The sequence below is a fragment of the Setaria italica genome, chromosome VI, assembly GCF_000263155.2.
Source record: "Setaria italica strain Yugu1 chromosome VI, Setaria_italica_v2.0, whole genome shotgun sequence".
Lineage (NCBI taxonomy): Eukaryota > Viridiplantae > Streptophyta > Magnoliopsida > Poales > Poaceae > Setaria > Setaria italica.
Window position 1 is genome coordinate 15,301,039 of NC_028455.1, and position 26,338 is coordinate 15,327,376.

Sequence of the window (26,338 nt, forward strand, 5' to 3'; positions counted from 1 at the left end):
TCTTTGTCTGGAGCAGGTCCAGGTCCAGCTTTAACCTTGGGCGGTGGGTTTGGCTTGGACGTTCCAGCCTTGCCCTTCTTCTTCCAAGAATTGCCCTTCTTCTTAAAGCTAGGCTTGTTCTGTATCGCCATCACATGGCTGGTACTAGGGCTTTTCTTGATGTCAGCCTCTGCTGTTTTAAGCATGCCACACAGCTCATTCAGACCCTTCTCCGTTCCATGCATATGGTAGTTCGAGATGAAGTTCCCATAGCTAGGCAGAAGAGACGAAAGAATGAAATCAGTGGCCAACTCTTGGCCCAGTGGGAAGCCTAGCTTCTCCAACCGTTGAGTGTAACCAACCATCTTGATTACGTATGGTCCTACTGCTGCGCCTTCTGCTAGCTTGCTCTCAACAAAGGCCTTAGACACATTGAACCTTTCAGTCCTGGCCTGTGTTTGGAACATGTCTCTAAGCGCCACGATCATATCGTGCGCCTCATGGTTTGTTTCGAACTGCATCTGCAGCTCGGGTTCCATGCAAGCAAGCATAAGGCAGCTTACTTCAAGGTTAGCATCACATGCTTTCTTGTAAGCATTCTTAACGGCAGCAGATGCATCATCAGCAGGTACTGGTGGTAGTGGGGTGTCTAGAACATCTTCCTTTTTCTCATCCCTGAGAACAATTCTCAGGTTACGGATCCAATCCGAGTAGTTTGTTCCATTCAACTTGTCCTTCTCAAGGACCGAACGCAAAGCAAACGATGCGGTGGTGTTGCTAGGTGTCATTTAATCTACAACAAAAGTAATGCAAAATACACTAAGACAAACGTATCCAAGATAGAGCAAATCACATTAAACTATTTTAATAGAATCTACTCCCACTAAAATCAATATCCCTCTATTGAAACTTAGTGATTCAGGATCCACAACTAACAAGTCTACTAGTGAGCTTTAGCATCACCGCTAGCAAACGAGGTAGATCGGTAAGCAACTTTTGCTAACCATATCACATATGACTCCTGTTGTTGGGTGACATCTCTATGTCTCGGCGCCCAACCTTTATGCCCCAAGGTCCTTAACCGTTAAGATGACCTTGTCAAGCAAACCAACCCTTATGCATGTAAGTGTCCGACACAAACCCGTCTAGTCAAGGAAAAAACTAGTGGTACCCTAATTTCATAGACCCACCACTAATTGTACAAGACATGGGACGGTGCAAGTTTTAGTTGGGAGGGCATACTAACTTAAAATTTGCGAGGGATCGTTCTACTTCTAACATCACAGCATGCAGAAAGTAAAACATAAACAGAATAGCATTCACACAGTTGTGACACAGTATGGCCCGTTTTCATATGGTGATCTCCATCTCCACATAACCTGTTCACCATGGTGATCTCCATCTCCATGTTCCATGTGCGCCATCCTCCTGGTGATGAGTCCTCCAAGAACTAGAGCATGCTATTACACCTAATAGCTAGTAAAGAATCTAGTAATGAAGATTACATAGTTGCTTGGTTCATCACAGATTGGTACGCAGACCATTAAATACAATAAAGTGACAACACATATGGCTCCTGCCGTGTTGCCGTACGTGCGACACGCAGGTCACGAATGAGTTACACACATGCATCACATACACAAGGGGGCCATACTGATCACAAGATACATACATACATCCTGCAAAACAGAGTTAGGCGTCCTAACGTTCCAAACTTCGGATGCCCGAAACTCCATCTTCCATGCCGAATTTGGGAAATCTAATTTCGCCAAAAACGGCGAAGCGGTTGAATTTCATGTGTAACTTTTTCTGTAGATCAATTTTCATATAAAATTCGCCCCGATCCGAGATCGTACCGAAAAGTTACGGCTGATTTACCGAAGCATACGCAAACGGCAAAAATCCCGACCCCGGCAGTAGATCTCATCTACTATTGCACATCTAATGCGCCTGGCGTATGACCCTGGATTTCGATTCGACCAATCATATTGATCTTCGCTCACTGCAACTGGATTTACGTGTATCACTTAACTCCGATGGCGGAAACCGACCGGTAGGAGTATGTCGTTACACTACCATTGCAGCAAGGGCACGAAATCAGGACATAGATCAAACAGAGAACTCGCATATCTCCATATGCACACATCCCGAATCCAAAACTAAGCAGCTACGGCTCTGATATTACTGTTGGGATACGAGGTAGTCTACACTAGCGCAAAACCAAATTTCTACCGCGTATAACCAGGAAGAACTGCCGTATAAGGATCACGGGATTACCACTCGACGCACTACTGGTGCGGAAGATGTAGATATGCGTCGGTGCAGTGAAGACGATCACGTAGTCGTACGTAGTCGATCAACGTAGTCGTACGTAGTCGATCACGTCACGTCTAGCAGCTCCCACGTGCAGCAAGATCGCCTCCGGTGCCGCGGCTCGTCGTCGGCTCGTCGTCGGCTCGTCGTGGCTCGTCGGCGGCTCGTCGATGGCTCGTCCAAGTGCTGCAGGCGCAACACCTCCAAGGTATCCACACGTGCAGGGAGGAAGCGTCGCAAGCCGGACTGCTAGATCCGCGAGTTGCAACAGGCGAGGGCGTGGGAGGCGCGGCAGGTGTGTTTCGCCAAAAGGTGTAAGCCCTAGGGCGCCCCCACCCCTCTATTTATAGAGGTTCCTGATGGGCCTCTGGATCCGAGGCCCATTAGTACTCCTAAACCTAATCCAACTCGGATCAGATCCGAATTGGGCTTTCAGCCCCTTAAGTGTGTGACATTATAGGTTCATATGCATATAGACATGGTCCGAGTACTCCTACTCGGCCAATAGTTAGTAGCGGCCTCTAGCAAGACGTGCTAACTCCTATATGCACACGAAGATCATATCAGACGAACCATCACAACATCACGTACATGCTATTCCCTTTGCCTCACGATATTTGGTCTAGCTCCAAGCCGACCATTCTTTCTTGATCCTGTGATTTAGAATCCCATTGTAGGTTAACTCTTAACCTTACGTAGTATGGCCATGCATTTCTTGATCTGATGACTCGAGGGGCCTAGAGATATCTCTCTCAAGTAGAGAGGGGCAAATCCCGTCTTGATTGACCATGCCTCACAGCATGCTTCTTGACAAACCCGAAAGCTACCTTTATAACTACCCTGTTACGGTGTAGCGTTTGATAGCCCCTAAGTAGGTCGATCCACATCTTGAGTACATGTGACAATCTGAGGTCTAAGGACAAAGCGTACATGTTGTGTAAAGAGAGAACCACTCCTCGTGTTGGGTCAGTCCTAGCACATGTCTCCACATACGCCTACATTATTAGTTTGACATCTCCATGTCTATCACTTGTGAAACATAGTCATCAACTAATACATGTACTAGTCTAATATTCATGTGTGTCCTCACATGAACTCCGACTAGGGATAACTTTAGAATAACCATACAAGTAAAGAGTTTCACATACAATTCACATAATTGCAAATCAATTCAAGTAGCCTTTAATGAATATTTAAGGAACACAATATAAACCATGGATACAAATGGAATATCATCATCTCTATGATTGCCTCTACGGCATACCTCCAACACATATCTCCTTGGTTTGTAAGTACGATTCATTGGAAAAATATTATGCATGCGCTACTCAATTTCTATCTTGTGTAGCATCTTTAGAAAAAGCCAATGAAGTGCTTTTAGCTCAACTTGAGAAGCTCACTAGTGAGCACATGGCTTTGCAAGCTACTCACAAGGAACTTGAGTGTTCTCATGAGAAGCTTGTGGAATCATATGCTATACAAGACATAGCTCATGAGGTTGTTATACCATCGGTAAAATCTATTCAACCTCTCACACACACATGCCAATGCTCGCAAGTCAATGTTGATTTATATTGCACTAAACTTTGTTGTTCTCAAGCAAGCCAATCTAGCATTGAGCATGTACTTATAGAATCTTGTGATGACCTCATTGCTCAAGAAAATGATGAACTCATGCAAGAGGTTGAAAGGCTTAAGAAAGACTTGAGTGAGTTGAAGGGAAAGAGTCAAGTGCAACCTTCTCAAGATAACCGTGAAATCATAGTGAAGAAGATTGAGAAGGATCAACTGTCACTTGCTCAGCTCCTCAACAACATCTCAAAATCAGCAAGAGTAAGATTCAAGAAAAAAGAACTTTGAGCATATCAAATGCTTCAATTGTTCAAAAAGGGGTATTTCGCCTTAATATGCCCCACCAAGCTCAAGGGCAAGGAAAACCTTTCAAAGAGAAAAGAACCCTTGCCTAGAAGAGGGTGTGCAATGGATGTAAAGAGAAGGGACACGTGATTGCTACTTGTCCCATTGCCACAAGTGAGGGTGGCTCTGACCTAAATCGGTCAGACAGGTTGCTCAAACCGGTTAGATAGGTTTTGGCCAAGACAGCTAGTTATCACTGGAGCAAGGAGAAGAAAGCCTCCTCTTCAACCAACAAGTCCTTAAGCAAGCAAAGGCAAGTCAAGCAACAAGAAACATTGTGAAGCAAGGACAAAAACTATATTTTCTATAATTGCCGACAAAAGGGTCACATGGGTAAGGATTGCCCAAATAGTAACACTCTCAAGTCAAACCTTGTCCATTATGATATCAGTAAGCTTGGGAAAGACAAAGCTGGTACTTGTGCTACAAGATGGATTAGTTCACCTCAAACTAGCATAAGAGTCACTTGGGTTCCTAAGCATCTTGTGGCTAACTTTAATGGACCCAACAAGGTTTGGGTGCCAAAGAATGCTTGTTGAGCTTTCAGGATCATTGGGATGCATTGGGCACTTGATTAGAAGAAAAGAAACCAAAGATGGATCAAATGGCCAAGTGAAGAACTATGATGTTGAAATGACATAACTAATGTCATCTTGGTAACTAGTGCTTAATGTCATGTCGTAGTCACTCTCAGTTCTGTGTGAACATCAGTGTGTCACAAGCTTTGATCTTGTGAATCATGTGAAAGTGACTTTGACACATTATTTATGGGATTTATTCTCTCATGCCATATGATTATTTTAATGGCTCTCTGGGAGAGCATATGTCTTGTCCTCATGCAGGAAAATTATTTAATGATTGGTTCATTAATTCTTGGAGCAAGACACAATTAAGATCATTGGGTTGGTCTGCCCCTAGCTAGACCGGTCTGACCGGTATGGAGAACCGGTCTGACAAATTTGACCTAGAGGAGACCAGCTGAATCGACTTGTTCGGGTGAGCCGATCTCATCTCGGGTCAGCCGACCCGTCCGCTACCCTAGTCGTCGTGGCGTGCACTCTAATCCGGGTGAGCCGACCTGGCCAGCTGAGCCTAGTTTCTTCGCGAGCCTACGATGTTCAAACTTTGGCATAGGTTGTGATGATCATGCATCAATGGTAATAAGATATTTGGCACAATTTCAATTAATAAAATTATCTATGAGCCTTGACCAAGATTGTGAATAATCTCTTCTATGTCAATTATGGATAAGGTGCAATACATAAGAAATTCAAATATCTTTTGCACTAATTGAGGGGGAGCTCATTCCAATACTTGTGTCACTATAACAACCTGGGTGCTTAAGTGGTGTTTTAATCGTAAGAACAAGTCCTTCGTGTCTACAGAAGAACTTTGGCAACATCCAGGTCAAAGTCCCCTAGTTTTGTCAACTCAGCCTCCTTTAGCAATTCCGGCTAAGTCTGGAAATTAGCCCGACTTGGCGCCTTAGGGCGGGTTTATCTTTTGAAAGTTGAGCAGAACATCAGAAAGTCTCTTTGTAAAAGTTGGAGAACTAAGTTCCTACAACAGCTTTGTTAATTGGACCTTGGTCCAATTCACCTCCGAAGCTTCCCAAATCTGCAGCTCAAATCAGCCCCGAACCCTAAAAACCAGCCAAACCACCGTTTTCTCTAAGTCCCGGAAACCGGCGTTCCTCCAAACTTTGGAGCTTTGAATCCCTAAATCCACCGTGTTTTTGAACTCGGTCAAATTTCAAGAGTTGGACCTTGGTCTGTGTACTACAACTCTTGTAAAGGGAGTCAACGTGGCGCAGTTTGAAAATCGGGAGATCCAGAGGCTCCTCCGTCACCCCGGCCACTCTACGACCGAAGACCTGCCGCTGCCGTGCCGGTACCGCCTCGCCTCCCGCGCGCATAAGTTCCACTCGGATCCCCAGCCACGCGCCCCAACGCCTTCCGACCCTCCCGTCACACCCCGGCCATGCTGCCCACGTGCGCGCCCCGCGATGCTGCCGCCTCCACCAACCGCCACGCAGCCAGTGACAGCTTCTTCCCCCACCTCGCCAGTAGCGTGCCTAGTAGAGCCGCTAGTCCCGCGCATGCTCGCATCACACCACTCGCCCTGTCACCTCGCCTGCAGTGCCCTCGCCTGCAGTGCCCTTCCCTCCCTCCTGTCCGCCAATGGTGCCGCCGCCATTAATGGCCGCGACCAAACACGTGCATAGACCTAGTAGATCCGCATGCCCAGCAAACCCACTTTGCCCCCAGGCCAAATCCTTGCTGCCCAACCAGGGCAAGATTGCGTCCGGGCTCGCTAATGGAGGCGCTGATCAATCGTCGCCATGACAGAGCACTTCCTTCTCTCTCGATCTTATCCTCTCGCCCGCTCGAGCTCGTTTCCTTCCTCTGAGCACTTCCATGCATTTATAAAAGGGTATCGAAGCCTCTTCCCGGAGTTCCCTTCGCCACTACCGCCATTGCCGCACTACCTGCTCTATTTTTCTCCACTGCACTCACCGCCACACTTGGAGCTGCCACTCCGGCTAGCCCCGCGCAGCGACTCCTTCACCATCAGCTTCGCCTTGGTCGCCTGGAGCTTGCTGACCCATTCGAAGAGCTCGCCAACCTGCTCAAGGAGCCTCCGAGGCCCCTGTCTCACCGGGGCGCCGCCGCCAGAGCTCTCTGTGGAGCTCCCCCTTTCTGCCTAACCCCGTGCCTTGCCGACCCCACCAGCCGCTTCACCATCCTCTCGCGTAGCTCAGAGCTTGCTTGTTGTCCACAAGAAGCACCACCACCGCTGAAATGCCTCCAGTTCCTACGACGCCGACCCGAGCCGCCATTGTTCCCTATTCCGCCTCGGCTTGTTTCTTCCCGACCCAGAGACCTCGTCAATGGGACAGGAGGTGAGCTGCCAACCCCTTTCCAGCTCTTCCCAACCCTGAATCGTCCGCGGAAGTGACCGGACCCTATCCGCCTCACCCAAGTCCTGTCCGCCTCACCCGAGTGTTTTCCGCCTTGCCCGAGGGCTCGATTGTGTCTTTTTCTTTTGACCGAGGGTATCTGTGTAAAATTCCGAGGACTTCTCTGTGTTAAATTTGAGGATTCTGGTACAGTTATTCCTTAAGTCCAAGGGTTAGATTGTAAGTTTTCCCTGATCCGACTCTTTTCACTCGAATAAAATCAACAGAAACTTGGAAATTACATCTCAAAATCGAGGAAAAATCAAAAACATATGAAATCATTTTGGTTGGAATCCTCGTTCTGAGTAGAATCCAATAAAGTGGGTTTCGCACCTTTTCCTGTAGTTTTGCTATAGTTTTGGGTTTAAATCCTTGCAAATACTGTTGAAATCACCGTCTAAGTATCTTACCCTTGCATTGCATCTCGTGTAGAGCTGAACCTCGCAGACGGCACCTACGAACTTCACCCGATGCCGGAAGACGAAGTCGTAGCTGACCAGCCACCTGTAGGATTTGAGCCCGTGCACGCCAAGGACCAGTTCACTACCGCCCCACTTGAAGGCAAGCCCCGGAGCATAACCCAGTTTTTCTAAACTTGTGCATGCCTTCTGTTGTTATGTGTGTGCATTTATGTTTATAGGAGTTGTTTGGAAACTCTAGTTGCATGATCCTAGGTTCCTTTGTTCTGAATACTAGTATGATAGGATCTCGAGTAGCTACTTGCTTAAATAGGACTCGGTAAAAGTCGAGTGATTTTCTATCACTCGCGAGTTATAGGAGTTGCTTGCTTTATTTTTGCTACAACTATAAGGATGATGGATGGGGCATGGCTCTGTGAACTATTTTGGTGGTCGATGGATTGCGCCATCTGTCTACATGAAATTGGATTAAGGTCGAAAAGTGATGGTGTTCGTGATCAAGTGTTTGAAAGTACTAATCTCATACCTAGTATGGGATGGGGAAGCCTAGTACCTGATTGAACCGGCAAGTGGCTTATACCCCTGCTGTCCTTGGAACGTAGTTCCCATGGTGCATCATGTGGGTGCAAGTGCGGCCACAGTACGGTAGAGACCGGGACTGTGGAGCATTGCATGCCAAAGGTGGTTTGGACCTGACATGTGCCTGGGAATTGATGGGGACGGCCGACAAGTGAAGCGACCCTTTGTGGTGCGCGGATGTCATGAGATTAGGTTCACCATGCATGGTTAAGAAATTCGAATTGATTCGTCTGCCTCTCACAGTTTGGGACTACTTGATCGCTATGCTACACTGAGTAAGAATGAAAGATGGTGATGACCTAATATGATTCCCTACATTAATTGTTTGGAAACTATGCTTGTTTAGTATAGCTGCTAATTTAGACACGTAAATGAACTTAGAACTTGTGGCTAAAATTCTGAAAGTAAGGACCTATTGTAGTCGCTTTTGGCAAAAACAAACCCCTTAGCCAAAAAGCCTTGCATGTCTAGAAGTTGGTGGATTAGAACCACCCGTCGGTTAAGTCTTGTGGAGCGTAGTCGCTCAGCCTTGTTGTGGCACACTCTTTTCAGGTGATGTTGACGTCTCTGAGTTTGCTTCAAGTGGCACTTAGCCTCCCCAGCTTCCTCCTGGGTGGAAGGTCGAGTGGGATCCCTCCTTGGACGGCGAGGACAGGGATCATTGATGTCATGATCGGCCTCATCGTGATGTCTGACATCGGCACTAGCTTCTGTTTGTTTATTTCCGCTACCTAAGAACTCTGCAAACTATGATTGATTTTCGAACCTGATGTTGTAATAAATTAATGCACTGGTTTAATTTGGATGATCTATTGTATTCTCTGGAACCACTCACCTTCATGTGAGCTATGCTTTCTCGGTCCTGTGGAGTGGTTTATCGGATGAAATCCGATGAACTATCAAGTTAACCTTATTAAAGCACATTATCACGTGTTAGGCGACTTAATTGTGCTTTAGCTAAGTTAATTAGGGCGATTCCGCCACAGTCACTCCTGGGATTAACAATATCTTTTTAGTGATCTTGTAGTCTCATATACTTATGCACCAATTGCTATCTCGCTTCTTGATGTTATGACCAAGAAAATTTAAATAAGAGTTAGCATGTAGTTTAAAATGAAATATGCACAAGTTTGATGGCTAAGGATGAAGGTATGTTTTCATGCACTCTTGCTTTTACCTTTATGCATCTAGGCCATAGTCTCATGCTAGTGTGTGCTCTTGCATGTAATTATTTCAAGTTATCTTTGTTGTACCTCCTTTAGATATTTAGTTGATACCTTCTTTTGAAGTTGACTCGTGTCAAGTGTTTATCTCTTGTGTAAGGTATGAGCTAAATATTCTAAAATGGTAGTTAACTTCAATTGGTTGCATGTTCTTTGTGGCATAGGATAGAACGCTTGAAAATTCAACTAGCATGATTAGGAAGTGTGATATTTTGGAAAATATTTGACTCTTGGTCTTTATGACCCAATTGACCCGCCTATGACTATTATTAACCTTGATTGATTGCTGGCTAGTCACAAGTGGTGAGATTTTCTCAAGTCCATAAATGTTTGTCTATCCCTCACATCTCTCTTGGAAGAATCAAGAGGTGACGTACTATTTGGAATACCTTAAATTCTTTTGAGTTATGTCAACTTTGGATGAATAATCATTTAAAATCTTATATCCAATCTCTCATCAGAAACTATGCAGCTTAAAATCTATCTTTTTCAGCGTTTCTCTAGTTTCTTGGTGTAAACAGGTCTGACCGGTTGGCCCCGGGAGTTACCATTGTTACCCCTCCCGTAAGTTAACATTAGAACCTTATCCTCTCGTACCCTTTCACCACCGACACCTCCTCTTTTTTCTTGATGAAACAGTAGGTAAGGGCCCTACTGGATCTTTTTATTTTATATATATAAGGGATATATACATGTACAAGGCTGTAGGACCAAACAGGGGAAAAGGAGAAAAAGCTAACTGAGATTACATAACCAAGAGTTTAAAAAGAGCTTTAAGGAGAGTTTAGCTCTGATGATGGTCTTCCACATCTCATCTCTGAAGCTGGCTTTCCATCTAGCTAGAGATATACTCGCCGAATCAAAAATAATGTCATTTTGGTGACACCAAATGCACTAACTAGCAGTGATCATTACTTCTCTGAATGCTGGCGTTCCGAATTTTTGTTTTGCTTGATTTACCATGTTAGTAGGTTGAATTGCAATATTCCAAATAATTCCAACATAGTCCCAACTGATAGAGTCGGAGTGCCCGATCTTTCGGTGAGTGGAGATAAATTCGACTTGGTGGAAGTAGACCCTCACGATCCGACTACGACGAGCGAACCCAAAGCGCCAATGCAATCGCTGAACCAACTTCCTGTGGTTACCAACCTTGCTGGCGCAAGATCAGCCTGATCACGAAGATCGATTCCTGTCGCAATCGAAGAACGAATAAGAAAGAGAGGCAAGCAATCTAAATATCACTCGAAGGTGGAGTTCTGAATCACACAAGGACAGCGCGTATTTGCGCGTGTTCAAGAGTAGCTAAAGCTAGATGTAAAACAAAACTCCCCTGTCGTAAACAAAAAGGACTCCGACTAAATAAAGGGGGCGCAGCCCCTGGAGTCCGGAGGGGTCACGCGCGCCCAACCCTAGGCGCCCCACCTGAGCTGCCCTGTTGGGCCATCTTCTTATTCCGATGGGCCTTCGTTCCTTAACACCATGATGAAGTTTAATTCTCTCGCACGGGCCCGAGTGATTGGCCCAACTGGATGATCAACTGTAGGCGCCTGAGGTGGAGGAGCAACTGGAGGCGCCTGAGGTGCTGCTGGTGTAGATGTACTCGTGGTGTCCTCATCATCCTCCCCTTCTTGAACTGAAGTCGTCCTCGACGGCAACTCCTCATCTTCGCCCACATACGGTTTCAAATCTGCAACATTAAAACTCGTGGAAACACCAAACTCCGCAGGCAGGTGAAGGATATAAGCATTATCATTAATCTTGGTTAGCACTTTAAAAGGACCAGCAGCACGTGGCATCAATTTAGAACGACGTAAAGTAGGAAAACGATCCTTTCTCAAATGCAACCAAACCAGATCACCCGGTGCAAAAGTAACATGTTTTCTCCCTTTACTACCCGCAACCTGATATTTAGCATTAGCAGCAGCAATGTTTTGTTGAGTTTGCTCATGCAAGCTAATCATTTGATCAACATGTGCAGCGGCATCTATGTGTGGGGCGTCCTCGGCATCAAGTGCAAACAAATCAATAGGCACCCAAGGAATATAACCATAAACAACCTGAAAAGGACACATCTTTGTAGAAGAATGCGTTGCATGATTATAAGCAAACTCAACATGAGGCAAGCAATCTTCCCAACGTTTCAAGTGTGTACCTAAAATAGCCCTAAGCATAGTGGACAAGGTTCGATTAACCACCTCAGTTTGTCCATCAGTCTGAGGGTGACAAGTGGTGCTAAACAGCAATTTAGTTCCCATTTTATTCCACAGTGATCTCCAAAAATGACTGAGAAACTTAGCATCACGATCAGAGACTATTGTATTTGGAATACCATGCAAACGAATAATCTCGCGAAAGAACAATTCAGCAACATTGCTAGCATCATCAGTCTTATGACAAGGTATAAAATGAGCCATTTTGGGGAAACGATCAACAACCACAAAAATACTGTCCCTCCCCTTCTTAGTTCTAGGCAATCCCAAAACAAAGTCCATAGAAATATCAAGCCAAGGGGAAGTAGGAACAGGCAAAGGCATGTACAAACCATGGTTGTTCAATCGTGACTTAGCTTTCTGGCAAGTAGTGCAGCATGCAACAAGGCGCTCAACATCAGCACGCATCCGGGGCCAAAAGAAGTGGGCAACCAGCACTTCATGCGTCTTGTAGACGCCAAAGTGCCCCATGAGACCGCCTCCATGCGCTTCCTGCAACAACAAACGACGAACCGAGCTAGCTGGAACACACAGCTTGTTAGCGCGAAACAGGAACCCGTCCTGTATGTGAAATTTGCCCCATGGTTTGCCATGAATACAGTGGGAAAAAGCATCTTTAAAATCAGCATCATCCACATATTGATCCTTCACAGTTTGTAAGCCAAAGATTTTAAAATCTAACTGTGATAGCATGGTATAGCGACGAGACAAAGCATCAGCAATGACATTTTCCTTCCCGCTCTTGTGTTTAATAATGTAAGGAAAAGACTCAATGAATTCTACCCATTTAGCATGACGACGGTTTAGGTTTGTTTGGGTACGAATATGTTTTAAAGCCTCATGATCAGAATGAATTATAAACTCGCGATGCCAAAGGTAGTGCTGCCAAGTATGCAAAGTGCGCACTAAAGCATAAAGCTCCTTATCATAAGTAGAATAATTCAAGCTAGCACCACTTAATTTCTCGCTAAAGTAAGCAACCGGTTTTCCTTCTTGTAACAAAACAGCACCTAGCCCAATACCGCTAGCATCGCATTCAAGCTCAAACACTTTAGTAAAATCAGGCAACTTCAAGAGAGGAGCATTTGTTAACTTATCTTTCAAGGTGCTGAACGCAACCTCTTGTGAATCACTCCAAGCAAAGGGAACATCCTTCTTTGTAAGCTCATGTAGAGGCGCTGCAATGGAGCTAAAATCACGAACAAACCGGCGATAGAAACCTGCAAGGCCAAGAAAGCTTCGAATTTGTGTGACCGTCGTCGGTGTAGGCCACTCCCGAATGGCATCAATCTTGCTGCTATCCACCTCAATGCCCTGTGGAGTAACAACATAGCCAAGAAACGAGACACGTTGTGTGCAAAACATGCATTTTTCAAGGTTAGCAAATAAATGGGCCGCACGCAACACATCAAAAACAGCACGCAAATGTTCTAAATGCTCTTCCATAGACTTGCTGTAAATGAGGATATCATCAAAATAGAAAACTACAAACAATCCTATGAAGGGCCTCAGAACTTCATTCATCAAACGCATAAATGTGCTAGGAGCATTTGTCAAACCAAACGGCATAACCAACCATTCATATAACCCAAATTTTGTTTTAAAAGCCGTTTTCCATTCATCACCTAATTTCATGCGAATCTGATGGTAGCCACTACGCAAATCAATCTTAGTGAAAATAATGGCACCACTAAGCTCATCTAGCATATCATCAAGGCGTGGTATAGGGTATCTGTAGCGAATGGTAATGTTATTAATAGCACGACAGTCTACACACATACGCCATGAGCCATCTTTCTTTGGAACAAGTAACATGGGAACGGAGCAAGGGCTAAGAGACTCACGAATATAACCCTTGTCAAGCAACGCCTGTACCTGGCGCTGGATTTCCTTCGTCTCATCCGGATTTGTACGGTACGGTGCGCGGTTTGGAAGCTGTGCGCCGGGAATGAGGTCGATCTGGTGCTCAATGCCACGAAGTGGTGGGAGTCCCGATGGCAAATCTTTTGGAAAGACATCAGCGTACTCCTGCAAAATGTTAGCAACCGCAGGAGGAATATCCAAAGATGGTGCATCGTCAAGTGAAACGAGCACACTAGAGCATATAAGGGCATAGCATGGCAAAGGAGCATCGCGTAACTCATCAAAATCAGCACGTGTGGCAAGCAAAACAGGAGCATTCAACTTGATTTCAGAAATAACAGATGGCGATGCGTCAAGTTGTTTAGCAGTTTTAGCAGCTCTAGCAAGATCATCTTTAAGAATTTGTTCAGGTGTCATTGGATGTATAATTATTTTCTGACCCTTAAACCTGAAAGAATAGTGATTTGAACGACCATGATGCAAGCTATCAGTATCATATTGCCAAGGTCGCCCAAGTAACAGAGAGCATGCTTCCATGGGAATAACATCACAATCGACAAAATCAGAATAAGCACCCATGGAGAAAGGAACACGGACTGATCGAGTAATTCTAATTTTCCCACCATCATTAAGCCATTGAATGTGATATGGATGTGGATGCTTACGAGTGGGTAAAGACAACTTTTCAACCAGCGTGGTACTCGCCAAATTGTTGCAGCTGCCGCTGTCGATGATGATGCGAATCGACCGCTCCTGCACAACGCCCTTGGTATGGAAAAGAGTGTGTCGCTGATTCTTCTCGGACGGGGCGACCTGTGTACTAAGAACACGCTGCACAACAAGACTTTCATACCTATCGGCGTCGCCCGGGTTGACATGTACCTCCATAGCTGCATGGTCAGTGGCAAGCATCGCATGTCGAGTATCTTTAGAATCACTAGCGGAAGAGTACTCACCATCATCACGAAGAAGCAAAGTGCGCTTGTTCGGACAGTCCCGAATCACGTGGCCAAATCCTTTGCAATGATGACACTGAATATCCCATGTACGGCCTGTGGGAGGGGCGGCGCCTGTGGAAGGGGCAGCGCTTGCAGGTTTGGCCGTTCGCTCGCGCGGTGTAGTGGGTGGCGCAGGGAGAGCGGGTGCGGAGTTGGATGTCGAGCTTCTTCCTGCAAAAGAGTTAGAATATGTCTTCGAGCGGCGTCCCTGCACTTCACGTTCAGCTTTGCAAGCATATTCAAATAATGTTGTCATATCTGTGTAGTGCTTATAATCAAGTATATCCTGAATTTCGCGGTTCAAACCACCACGAAAACGTGCCATAGCAGCGTCATTTTCCTCCAATAACCCACAACGAATCATGCCTATTTGTAATTCCTGGAAATATTCCTCAACAGATTTGGAACCTTGCTGAAAACGTTGCATTTTATTAAGCAAATCTCGGGCATAATAAGAAGGCACAAATTTGTGGCGCATAGCAGTTTTTAATTGCTCCCAAGTGGTTGGAATGGTATTGGGATGTTTGTGCTTATATTCACGCCACCAAATTAAAGCAAAATCAGTAAATTCACTAATAGCAGCTTTAACTTGAGAATTAGCAAGAATATCATGGCATGAAAATTTCTGTTCAACTTCTAATTCCCAATCAAGATATGCAGCAGGATCATATTTGCCATTAAAAGGTGGAATTTTAAATTTAATCTTGGAAAAGGAATCATTACCACCGGGACGGCGTGGCACGCGGCGGGCACGGCCTCGGCGGTCGCCATCGTCCTGGTCCGAGTCACCACCATAACCCTGCTGCAACTCTGCGACTGTTGTGTGCAATGCATCGAGTCTTGCCACAACTGAGTCAAGTGTGGCCTTAGCGGCCGTCTGTGCAAGGTCGAGCTGATCACACCGCTCGGTTGACGAAGAGATCGTCGAGTCCAGCCGTTCATGAATCGTCTGAATGTCACTGACAAGCCCTTCAACTTGTGCCCGTATGCCCTGCAGCTGGTTGGCCCCCGCATCGACATCATCTGTCATGGTTAGCGCAAATACAAGAACCAAAGCGACGACAAAACAGGGGTGTAACGGCTCACAAGGCGCTCACACTAGTGCTGTTATCAAATTCTTATCCGTTCTTAGCACGCACACAGGGGCGAACTGCAACCAACCGGTGGAACTCGTGAAAGATTGGAGGAGCGATTGCCTAGAGAAACAAAATATGCTCGTCGTAGAACTATGTGGAGTTCTGGGAAGGCTGCACTCAAATGAAGGATTAGCACAATCAAACAATAATGCAAAGTTGAAATATAGTGCCAAACACGGAACAAGAGTTGCTGGTAAGAAGGAAAATCGAAAGAACAGAGGCAAAGGTGGAGAGGGCACCTCTTTTTTTTATTTCTATTTTTTTTCACAGAGGGTGCCCCAAAACTGATAATATGAACACAGAGGATCTCAAATAGCAAATTGTGGCACACACTCTCTCTCTAGAGTAAGGCGGACCTCAGAAAAAAAAGTACCAAGAAAGAGAGATACGGATATGAAAAGCTGGTATGGAATGCGTGGGGGGGGGAAGTTGCCCTGGAGTGTCGTGACCCAGGGGGGCTCACGGCGCGCGCAAAGGGAATTTCCACCGAAAAAAAACCGGATCACCTTCCTTCTCCCTGTTGGATTCTTTTTTTTTTGCTTCTTTCCTTTTTTTTGCACTTTCCTTTTTTTTATTGCTTTCTATCTTTTTTTTTGTTTGGACAGGGGAGGGGGCAATCGGAGGGGTGGGATGGTGCGGCGCGGTTGTCGCGAAGGGGAGCGGTGGGCGCGGCGTGGTAGGGTTGGCGAGCAGCGGAACGGCGGCGGCGGCGAAAACTAGGGTTAGAGGCAAAACGAGAAACAAGAGATTAAACACAAGTAACCAGCAACAATTGAACGAGTAGGCACACAAATTCAACAAATACACTTATTGAAAGAATGTGCGAGGCTACACAGTTGCTGGGACAAAGGATCTAACCTGAAAAAAATTTGTTTTGGTTTTTCTGGACTGTAGGAAGGGAAAAACACTCGATAAAACTCACTGATCAACCTGGAAAGCTGATACCACTTGATAGAGTCGGAGTGCCCGATCTTTCGGTGAGTGGAGATAAATTCGACTTGGTGGAAGTAGACCCTCACGATCCGACTACGACGAGCGAACCCGAAGCGCCAATGCAATCGCTGAACCAACTTCCTGTGGTTACCAACCTTGCTGGCGCAAGATCAGCCTGATCACGAAGATCGATTCCTGTCCGCAATCGAAGAACGAACAAGAAAGAGAGGCAAGCAATCTAAATATCACTCGAAGGTGGAGTTCTGAATCACACAAGGACAGCGCGTATTTGCGCGTGTTCAAGAGTAGCTAAAGCTAGATGTAAAACAAAACTCCCCCTTCGTAAACAAAAAGGACTCCGACTAAATAAAGGGGGCGCAGCCCCTGGAGTCCGGAGGGGTCACGCGCGCCCAACCCTAGGCGCCCCACCTGGGCTGCCCTGTTGGGCCATCTTCTTATTCCGATGGGCCTTCGTTCCTTAACACCATGATGAAGTTTAATTCTCTCGCACGGGCCCGAGTGATTGGCCCAACTGGATGATCAACTGTAGGCGCCTGAGGTGGAGGAGCAACTGGAGGCGCCTGAGGTGCTGCTAGTGTAGATGTACTCGTGGTGTCCTCATCACCAACAAGCTTGACTGAACTGGCATTGGAAGAAAAAATGAAACATTATTTCCTCTACTGCTCCATGGTAGAGGACACAATTGTAACTATCTAGGTTTTTGTTTTTCCTCCTAAGAATTTTTCTGGTGTTTAGCCTATCCCTCAATAATAGCGAGAAGAAAAATTTCAGCCTTGGACTGCAGCAGGTCTTCCACATCCATTTGAAAAGAAGAGATACCTGAGCATGCCAATGAGCTGTTTGTATGCTTATTTACAGGTAAAGATATATGAACCCCACACATATTGCCATATATCATTCTCAGCAGTATTAATGATGATGTCTTGCAGTAGAAGTAGAAGTTCATTTAGTTGACCAGAGGCTACCATACAAATTGTGGTATGGAAGGAACCATATACATCTGGTTGTGTCGATTTAAGAAGAGATATTGAAGCTTTTCTAGCAAAGGAGAAAAGCTGAGGAAATCATTCTTTTAGCAAACTAAGACTCCAAGTATCCTCCCAGAACATTATAGTATCACCTTTTTTAACAGAGCAGGTAGCTAAACTTCAGAAATCTTGAAATGGAGACATCACATCACTCCACCAGAATGATCCCACTCCATGTCTAGCATGGGGAACAATAAGCCAGCTGTAAACACCTCCTCCTTTCACCCATGCTCTGTCCCTCCCATGCGCTCCACCATCTCCTCTCTCTCCATGGTGATTTGAGGATTCAACCAAAGAAAAGCTTGCCCCTTTGACAGAATCAAGTCTCCTAAGGTAGCCTAACTGGATCTCCAACTGGTTGTTTGGATTCAAATGGAGTTTCTCTCTCCAAAGGTATTCAAATCTTGTTTTCCCCAATCTATCAACTGCATGAGTAGATTTGAATTCCCTTGGTGAATTATCTCCTGGCAATCCTTAGAAGCTATTCCTAGTCTATCTTTAAATTCCGTTGGATACATTGTTGGGAATCATGATTTGGGGTCTGACTGCCTGGATCGGTCTGAACGGTAGGGCCAGTCATCTCCCACATCATGATTTCTTTCATGTTTTCAACACTTATTTGCGTAGGAATGTTTCATGAATCTAAATGTCCAAATCTTGTTTAATCTAGCTGCTTAGATTGGTGTCTAGTATAATTGGGCCAATTCTAGGTGCTATTGGTCTGACTGGTTCCTCAAACCGGTCTGACCGGTTTGACCCAAAGCTACCCCAATTGTTCTAGTTCATGATCCTATTATCTCTTTATCTATCCAATCATTATCCTGGTTTCTCATGCACTCACTGTCATATTTTTTTGACCCAGGATTAGCATCTATGCCTATGAGATCTCACGCAAAAGAATCAAAAAGAGAAGAGAAGAAGATTCGGTCATTCAAGGAAGTAGCTCTAGCAAATCTACTATGGTTTATAGCAGGTCCTTGATGCTAAGAGGACAAAAAAGAGCTCCGGTTAGTGATGAGATTGAAGGAGTTGAGGAGAGTGAGAGAGAGAAGTAGTGATGATGATGAGGAAAAGGAATACCAAATTGAGCATCACAGTGGCAAGGGATTAGCTAGCAATGGTGATGGTACTGATGGCAATGATGGTGATGATGGTGAGGATGGTGATGAAGAGGATGACGGTAATGAGGAAGGTGATGATGAGGGTATGGGTAACATAGCTATGCCCACCATTCGTATGCCAACATATCTAGCTCATAGAGGACCTATAAATTATTTTTGAGGAGGGATGACTAAGATCGCAAGGAGGTTGAGAAGAAAGGATCTACGCAATGTTCCTAACAGTGCTCAAGATAACAGATTTTGGACTACCTTTCAGCAAGACTTTTATTCCACTGTCATTCTCAAGAAATCCAAAATCACACATGAGGCATAATAGGTTGATTGAGAATATATGAGGAAGAGCAATGATCCAATATTCAAGGAAGTGATAGATGTTTGTGCTGATAAACGAATTAAGCATCTCATAGGGTTCAAGCGTAATTGGAATAAGGAAATCATTGCACAATTCTTTGCAACTGGGTACTTTGGGCATGTTGCAAATGAGAGGGCTATGTTTTGGATGACAGAGGGTGATACACACCATATTACATATCCTGGATTTGCATCAATGTTCAAATTTAGGGATGATGATCACACTCATGTTAAGCTCCATGATGGAGGTGTCTTTGATACATCAAATATGCACTTGATGTATCCTAAGAACAAGAGAGGAGAATGGGGGAAGGTAAAATGTCTATACGCCTACTATGCCATTCTAAACGGGTTGTTTAGAAAGACCCTCACTGCTAGAGATGGAAACAACATGGATATATCTCTCTTCCAAAGAAACTTGATGGTGGCTTTGAAACCGAGAGAACCTCAATTTAGTGTGGGTGACTTTATTTGGCATGAAATCAATAACTTATCAGAGAATTCTCAAAGATTTCCAGCTATAGTCCATACATTATGTACATGATTGAGAAGGTGATAGAAACAAAATATCCTAGGTATACAAAGCACAAGCCATTGAGGCCTCCAGTAAGCAAGACACCTATACTTCCATCTCCTCCAGTAGAAATAGCACCTGAGCAGCAAAGATGGAAGAAGGACTTAAGCAATAGCAGTTTCAATAGCAAGCTAGCCCCCAGGTAGAGACTGGACTGACCGGTTCACTTGACCGGTTTATGCCTGGGTAGTGCAGCTACCCACAGAGGCAGCATGAGTAGCCCACTTCTCCAATGAAGAAATTCATAAACTTTCTAGTTGGCATGGGCAAGAGTCAAAGGAACAGTGAGGTTGAACAACAATGATAGTGGAGAGCTAGCAAGGAGCGAGATTCAACTAAGATGATGCACACTCACATGAACATTCAGTCTCCTCGCTCTCCAATTTCTCCTTCACCTCTAGAAGTAGAAATTCCATCAGTTGAGGAAATAATAGGAGAGTTCATGTCATCTGGTTACTTTGATCAATATGGAAGCATGTTCTATCCGGACATGGGAGGTTCATCCTCAACTCCTCCACCTTTTCAGCCATACACAGCAGGAGGATTTGATGCGTTTGTCTAAGATCTTGGTCCGAGCATTCATGGTGGTGCTTATCCTTTCTATCCAGGATCAACCTTTGGGCCTTACACAGGAGCTTCTTCCTCAGTAGTAGCTAGTGGCAGCATTTGGGGCACATCTTATGCAACAGCTCCTCCACCTTCTATGGACACTGTCGAAAACAAATCATCATGTCTTAATTTGGTTTGTCTCACTTGTTTATTTCTAGCAATTACTTGTGCTTCCACTTTGATCTACTTGGGTATGCTTGTCTTGTGTGCAGGAACTACTTAAACCTACTAGAAATCATCTACAGAAGTCACTCTCCAAGATTGGTTGGTGCTAGAAGTTGAGGAGGGACTCGAGCAGCACTTGGTGTGTAACTCGGCCTTGGACCGGTCTGACAAGTCTAGGAAACCGGTCTAAAATTTTGGCCTAGCTGTGCTACTGAGTGGATTGAATTTTGTCAACTGGTCATTATGCCTATTCACCCCCTCCCCCCTTCTCCTCTAGGCGACATCTCGGTCCTTTCACAATAGTATATCCATGCGCTGGCAGATTTATTTGTGATGTAAGAAACACCAACACTGGGCGATGCTCATAGCCTGGTGTATCGATGAGTTGAGATGAAGGTAGAGGCTCCAAATATTTGCCCTTTGGATTAGAGAATTGATAGATAGGAAAGGAAACCATATTGTAGATGGGGTGATGCATGGATGAACTCAATTTGGAATCAGCACAGCTACGGTTCCCCAGCAATGGCGCTAGAAAGCTAGTTGGCGTTCCTCATGCCTGACAGATAAATCCAAAAGTGTACGGATACCGATGTAGCTTTCACCTAGGAGTATTCCAGAGTATCAATTTCCACAAGGAACAAGAAGTGTACTAATCCAGAAGCTAATTCGTCTAGGAATAAGTGACGACAGAAAAGAGAAGGTGTTCAAGGGTAGACAGGATCTCCTAGCCTGGGTGTCATGTAGCTCACTATCTAATTGGTAATTTATCTCGACCTTATCTAGTTCTACCTACTTCGAATACTGCCACACCAATAACCGATAAATGGTAATTGTAGTTATGATGATCTAAGGGCCTCTACGTGCCAACCCAAACGTGGTGGATTGCAAAAAATAGATAGGGCTGTCACCACTTACTACCTACCACACAATCCGTGGGGTTGGGCGCAGTCCCAGATAAACTATAGTCTAGGCATCACGCCTACTCTGGAATTTAATACTCACACCCAAGCTTCATGATATGAGCAATCATAATAGATAAAGCAGAAGCTTGATCAAATGCAAACAAGGAACCAACAAATATAGATAGATAAGAACTAAGTTTATTAATCAAATAGAATAGTAAGGCTACAATGTTACCTGGCCAGAAGATGAAGACTTTACTCTCAGTGAAGCTCCATCCCTGAGGCACAAAGTGGAAGAGGGGCCGACATGTCCAACTCCTCCCTAGCACTTTCTACCCCACACTCTCCCTATTATAATCTCTGCAACGCTTCTCTTTTCCCTTGCTCTAATTCTGTTTCTTCTCCCAGCGCAAATGCCTCTATTTATAGCACCTAGGAGGCACGGGGGTACTTGTAGGGACCCACCAACATCAGTTGGAGGTGGGCCCCAAGGTTGGCCGAACTGACTAGGTCGGTCGACTGTTGATGGCTCTTAAGTACAAAATCTAGACCATCAACTCCTGCACAAACAGATAAAAGATGAGCATCAGCAGTAGTGGTAGGAATTATTACTAATGAATTCCACAAGTGTTGGTGAATATTTGTATAGAGGTCCATTAAAGGAGAAAACACACCTCAAGAGCAAGGAAACACACTCTCAACCAATCAGGAGCAAGCACGTGGATCCATGGGACCACAAACGGGACTAAACCGACTAGATTCACCGCATAACACCCCGTACCCACGTGAGGACCCATAGAATAGTGACCTAGCCAAATGCGGTTGCTAGAGGTGGTTGCCCTGGGTTGACCGAACACTGGTCAGCTCCTCTCACCCCCAACCACCACGTGTTGCCAATTACCAATGTTGCAATGGCGGTTAGGGAAGATTCCCCGAATATTACCCTATATAAGGAGGAGGAGAGCTCACCTCAACACAACACCACCACCACTTGAAGAATTAGAGCTCCACTACATGGCGAAGCCCTAATTAGGTTTGTGCTTAGAATAGGGGGAGAAAGAGAGAGGGAGTAGCTCAGAGGAGGGCTGAGTTCCTCAATACTCTGCTCCGGTGATGTACCTCTATGAATGCTGACTTCCTTCTGAGTAAAGTAAGTAAGTATTCGTGATTCCTTCTCTGGTTTAGTACTTATTTCTAAGTGAGATAAGTTCTCTTACTTGCTAGTTTGTCGCTCCGTATCTATATGGAGTGTTGTAGTTTGCTATGGGCCGACATACCTAGTTAGGCTGCAGTAGTAATTAGTAGCATAGATATAGTGTCTAGACTAAGGGTTATCCTTCATTTGCCTTATATCCCACGGGCTGCTAGAGGTAGGCAGCAGGTGGTAACAGCTCTATCCATCCTTTGTACTACTCCACGTTTGAAAATAGTGTAGAGTGGTTGGTCAGAGGTGCCTGATTAAATTAGGGGTAAGCCGGTGCCCGAAGCAAGTATTTTACCCGAGAGATCGACCTTTAACTTATCTAGTGCTATCCCCAGGAACCCTCTCTATCCTTCGCCTACCTTATCTGGTTGGTTGTCCTTGGATTCTAGAGTCGTAGGTATACACACACGTTCCCTTGGATTTGATACCCTTGGAATACTCTAAGGTGAAAGCTACAATGGTATCCATGCGCTTGCGGATTTATTCGCATCGTAATTATACCAACAAGCTTTCTAGCGCTGTTGCTGGGGAGCGATTGTTGTTTATCTATGAACCTAGTGGTCATTGTACCTTTTTGCTTTTCTTTATCTCTACCTTTACCCCTGTTACTCATGGAAGGTTATTCTCGTACACACCTTTCGACCCTTCAGGGTAAGTCTTTAGAGCCCTCCTTTCTGGAATTCAATTCCTCTTCCAATTACGAGATTCATCCCTCACTCATAGAGCTAGTTCAAGAAAATTCCTTCTCGTGGTTAAGCTATGAGAACCCCTACCATCACTTGCAAGAGTTTGAGAACTTGTGTTCTTGCCAAAGAATATCCATCTTGACACAAAATGCTCACAGGAAGAAGCTTTTCCCGTTCTCCCTATCAGGGAGAGCGAGAAAATGGTACCTTCACTTAGAGGAGAGTGTGATCAATAATTGGGAAGAGCTGAGGGCTAGATTTTGCTTCTCCTCTTTCCTCTATCCCGCATCGCTTCTTTGCGAGTTAAGGTCCTCTGCTTCAAGCAGCAAGAGGAGGAATCATTAGCCTCAACATGGGCTCGTTTCTCTACTCTTACGCAGATTTGCCCTATCTTGTCCATACCTGAACACGTGTTTCTTCAAAACTTTCGGTTAGGATTATCAGAGGACACTGGCCTGCAGCTCAATGCCCTCTCTAAAGGCTTGTTCTTGCTTAAGGATCAGACAAAAGGGGAGGAAATTTTGGATCATATCCGAGAGACTACTCCCCCGGTTGATCTGCATAACGATGCCCCATCAGGAGGACAGTGCGTTGAGCAATCGAGGACTATCGTCAGCATTCATCTCGACTATATCTAAAATTCTGCTAAAGATACCTCTCCTGAGCCGTAGGAATCTTGGAGAAAGAGCACCATGTGTGAATCGTACCCCAAATCCCCTTACGGTATTTTCTTCTGAATTTTCCTCAAGACCATGTCTCGAGGGAGACTGAAGAAGGAGTGATTGGAAGAAGAGGATCATTCTGACTCGTCTGTTTCAACAACAACTTCTCGGAACAGGTACCGTAGGAAGCCCATCATGTTCCTGTGTCAAGGTGACATCTAAGGTGTTTTGTATGCACTAAGGAATATGCCTCGATGTTGACCACCATATCATAGTCCAGAGGGCTCATGTTTTTTGTCAAGGGGTCATAGGGACCATGGCGATCGAATCGAGTGAAACAAACCACATCCATATCTCGATTATCAATTGATGCCAATCAAATCAAGTAATTCAAAACTCACATCTTATTCCTTTATTTTGATTGATGCCCAATAGAAGTTATTCACACTTCATATCAAATAAACTTCTATTGGAAGCTTGGGTTGGATCGCTTGCCATCACATTCATCTTTGATGAAACGTGAGCTTTCTATCTAAGGAGGGGATGAGTTGGAAGAAACTCATTTCCCTCATGACCCGAGCTCGGCTCGTTCCTTTGGCCCACAGAGTTACGCATTCTCTTTCACTATGGCTCATGAACGTTCTTGAGTTGTTCTATGTGGAGATCAAGCCACCCCTTCCATGAGCATAAAGTTTCATTCCGATTCATCACAAGGATCGTGCTCATCTTTGATATCTTTGAGATTTATCATCTGTTGTGCTAAAGCACTACGAGTCGTACAATCATCTTAGGAAGTTCTTCTTTAGACACCCTTTAGGATGGCTGTATATGGTTCTGTTTTATCATAATATCTATGCAGGGCTCATAGTTGTATTTGTGCACTAACCTTGCAGCCAAGACATTATCGATCCATTCCAAATGGAGGACCAAGGTGGACTTACATGTGGCTGAGCAAGGGATTACCGTGAGATGCCCAAGATCATAAGCTTCCTTTAATTTAAATGATCTAACTTTATAAGGAAGTTTTATCCTTCGGGTATTCTCGGATGCTAACCTTTTAGGCTACGAGAGGCTACATCAAGGATGGAGAGAAGCAAGGGAGGAAATGCATCAAGAGGGTGACATCACCACCGCAGGCACAATGAACATCATCAATGCATCATCATCACATAGGGAGATCATACCCCGTGATGGCTAAGGTATGTTGTTAAGGTAAGTCCACCACTACGATCTTTTAAAAATATATGTCGGCTTAGATAAAAGTAAAGTTAAGCGATGGTCAATGTCATTGACCCTAGCTCTATCCTACTTTTACCCAAGTCTCGTCACATATAATGGTTGGGCCCCTCTCTCTGCTTTTCCCTCTGTTGCGTGCACGCTCACGAGCAACGGGAGGCCCAACGGAGCCTAGAAGGGTTCGGCCAAACCCCTAGTTTGGCCAAACGATTCTGAGCACTGCCACCTCCCAGCCTTCATGCAAATGCTCCTCCAATGTTCCTTGACTCATCCCTCAGTGTCCCGTTGGGTTTGAATGCCAGAGAAGAGGAGTCCTTCTTTAAAAACTAATCCTCCTCCTCTGCTCATTCACTTCACTCTCATCTCCATACAAACCCACCTAGATCCACACTAGTAGACCCTACTCACCACCATGGCTGGCAAAGGCCTCATTCCCTTCATCAAGTTGGGCTCGACCTTCGATCTCAACGAGGAAATCGCTCCGGTGAATGCCATCATCCCCATCAATGATCTGTCGATGGAGGAGGTCCGAGCAATCGGCATCGAGCCCCTGGCCATCCTACTGCCCGAAGGGAGAAGTAGGAGTGCAAGAGGCACCAATGTGGGTTTGGCCGAACCAGGCCTAGGCCACCTCGGCCTCCCACTCAACCGCATGCTCACCCTCACCCAGGAAGACGCAAAAATAGGAGATGCACACGTTGAGTCCTCACAGAAGGCTGACGACGGGTGACATTCACCCAAAGGAGCGGGCGAACGTCCAGTCACCCCACGAGATTGACATCCTAGGGTCATCGAAGACTTGAGGATGCAGCAACAGTGGATCAGCGTCCTACTCGCCGGAGACACCACCGCCGGCATCTCGCTTTGGGGTGTTTGGGGTGTAAACTCCGAATGGCGGATGCGGGAAGGGAATCAAGCCAGCTCTCACACCTATGGAGAAAGAGCTGGTTGGGTTCTTCGGTACATCTCCGGGAGGTGGTAAGGTCAGGTGGCATCTCTCACCACCACCAATCAGAACACCGAGGGGCCAATTTCAGGGTAGTGATGAGAAATCTCCAAAGGCCCCCACGGTTAAGCAGCTATCCTCCATGGTTGTAGACTTGCGTTGAAAAAATTGGAGGCTTAGCGATGTGTTACCGGAGGAAGTTAGAAATGGAAGAACTTAAGGATGACTTCTGTACCCTTTGTCATGGTCTTTGCGCTAAAATAAAATGCTTATATAAGACCATAGGGCACGAAGTTCTTAA

The 26,338-nt window shown here is 45.3% G+C and overlaps 1 protein-coding gene across 1 annotated transcript; it reads left to right on the forward strand.

Moving 5' to 3' along the window:
- Nucleotides 1-18,595: 18,595 nt before the first annotated feature.
- LOC105914561 lies at nucleotides 18,596-20,189 on the forward strand. Its single transcript, XM_012846804.1, has 3 exons — nucleotides 18,596-18,791; nucleotides 19,110-19,366; nucleotides 19,995-20,189. The coding sequence occupies exons 1-3, from the start codon at nucleotides 18,596-18,598 to the stop codon at nucleotides 20,187-20,189; spliced, it is 648 nt and encodes a 215-aa protein (XP_012702258.1).
- Nucleotides 20,190-26,338: the final 6,149 nt, after the last annotated feature.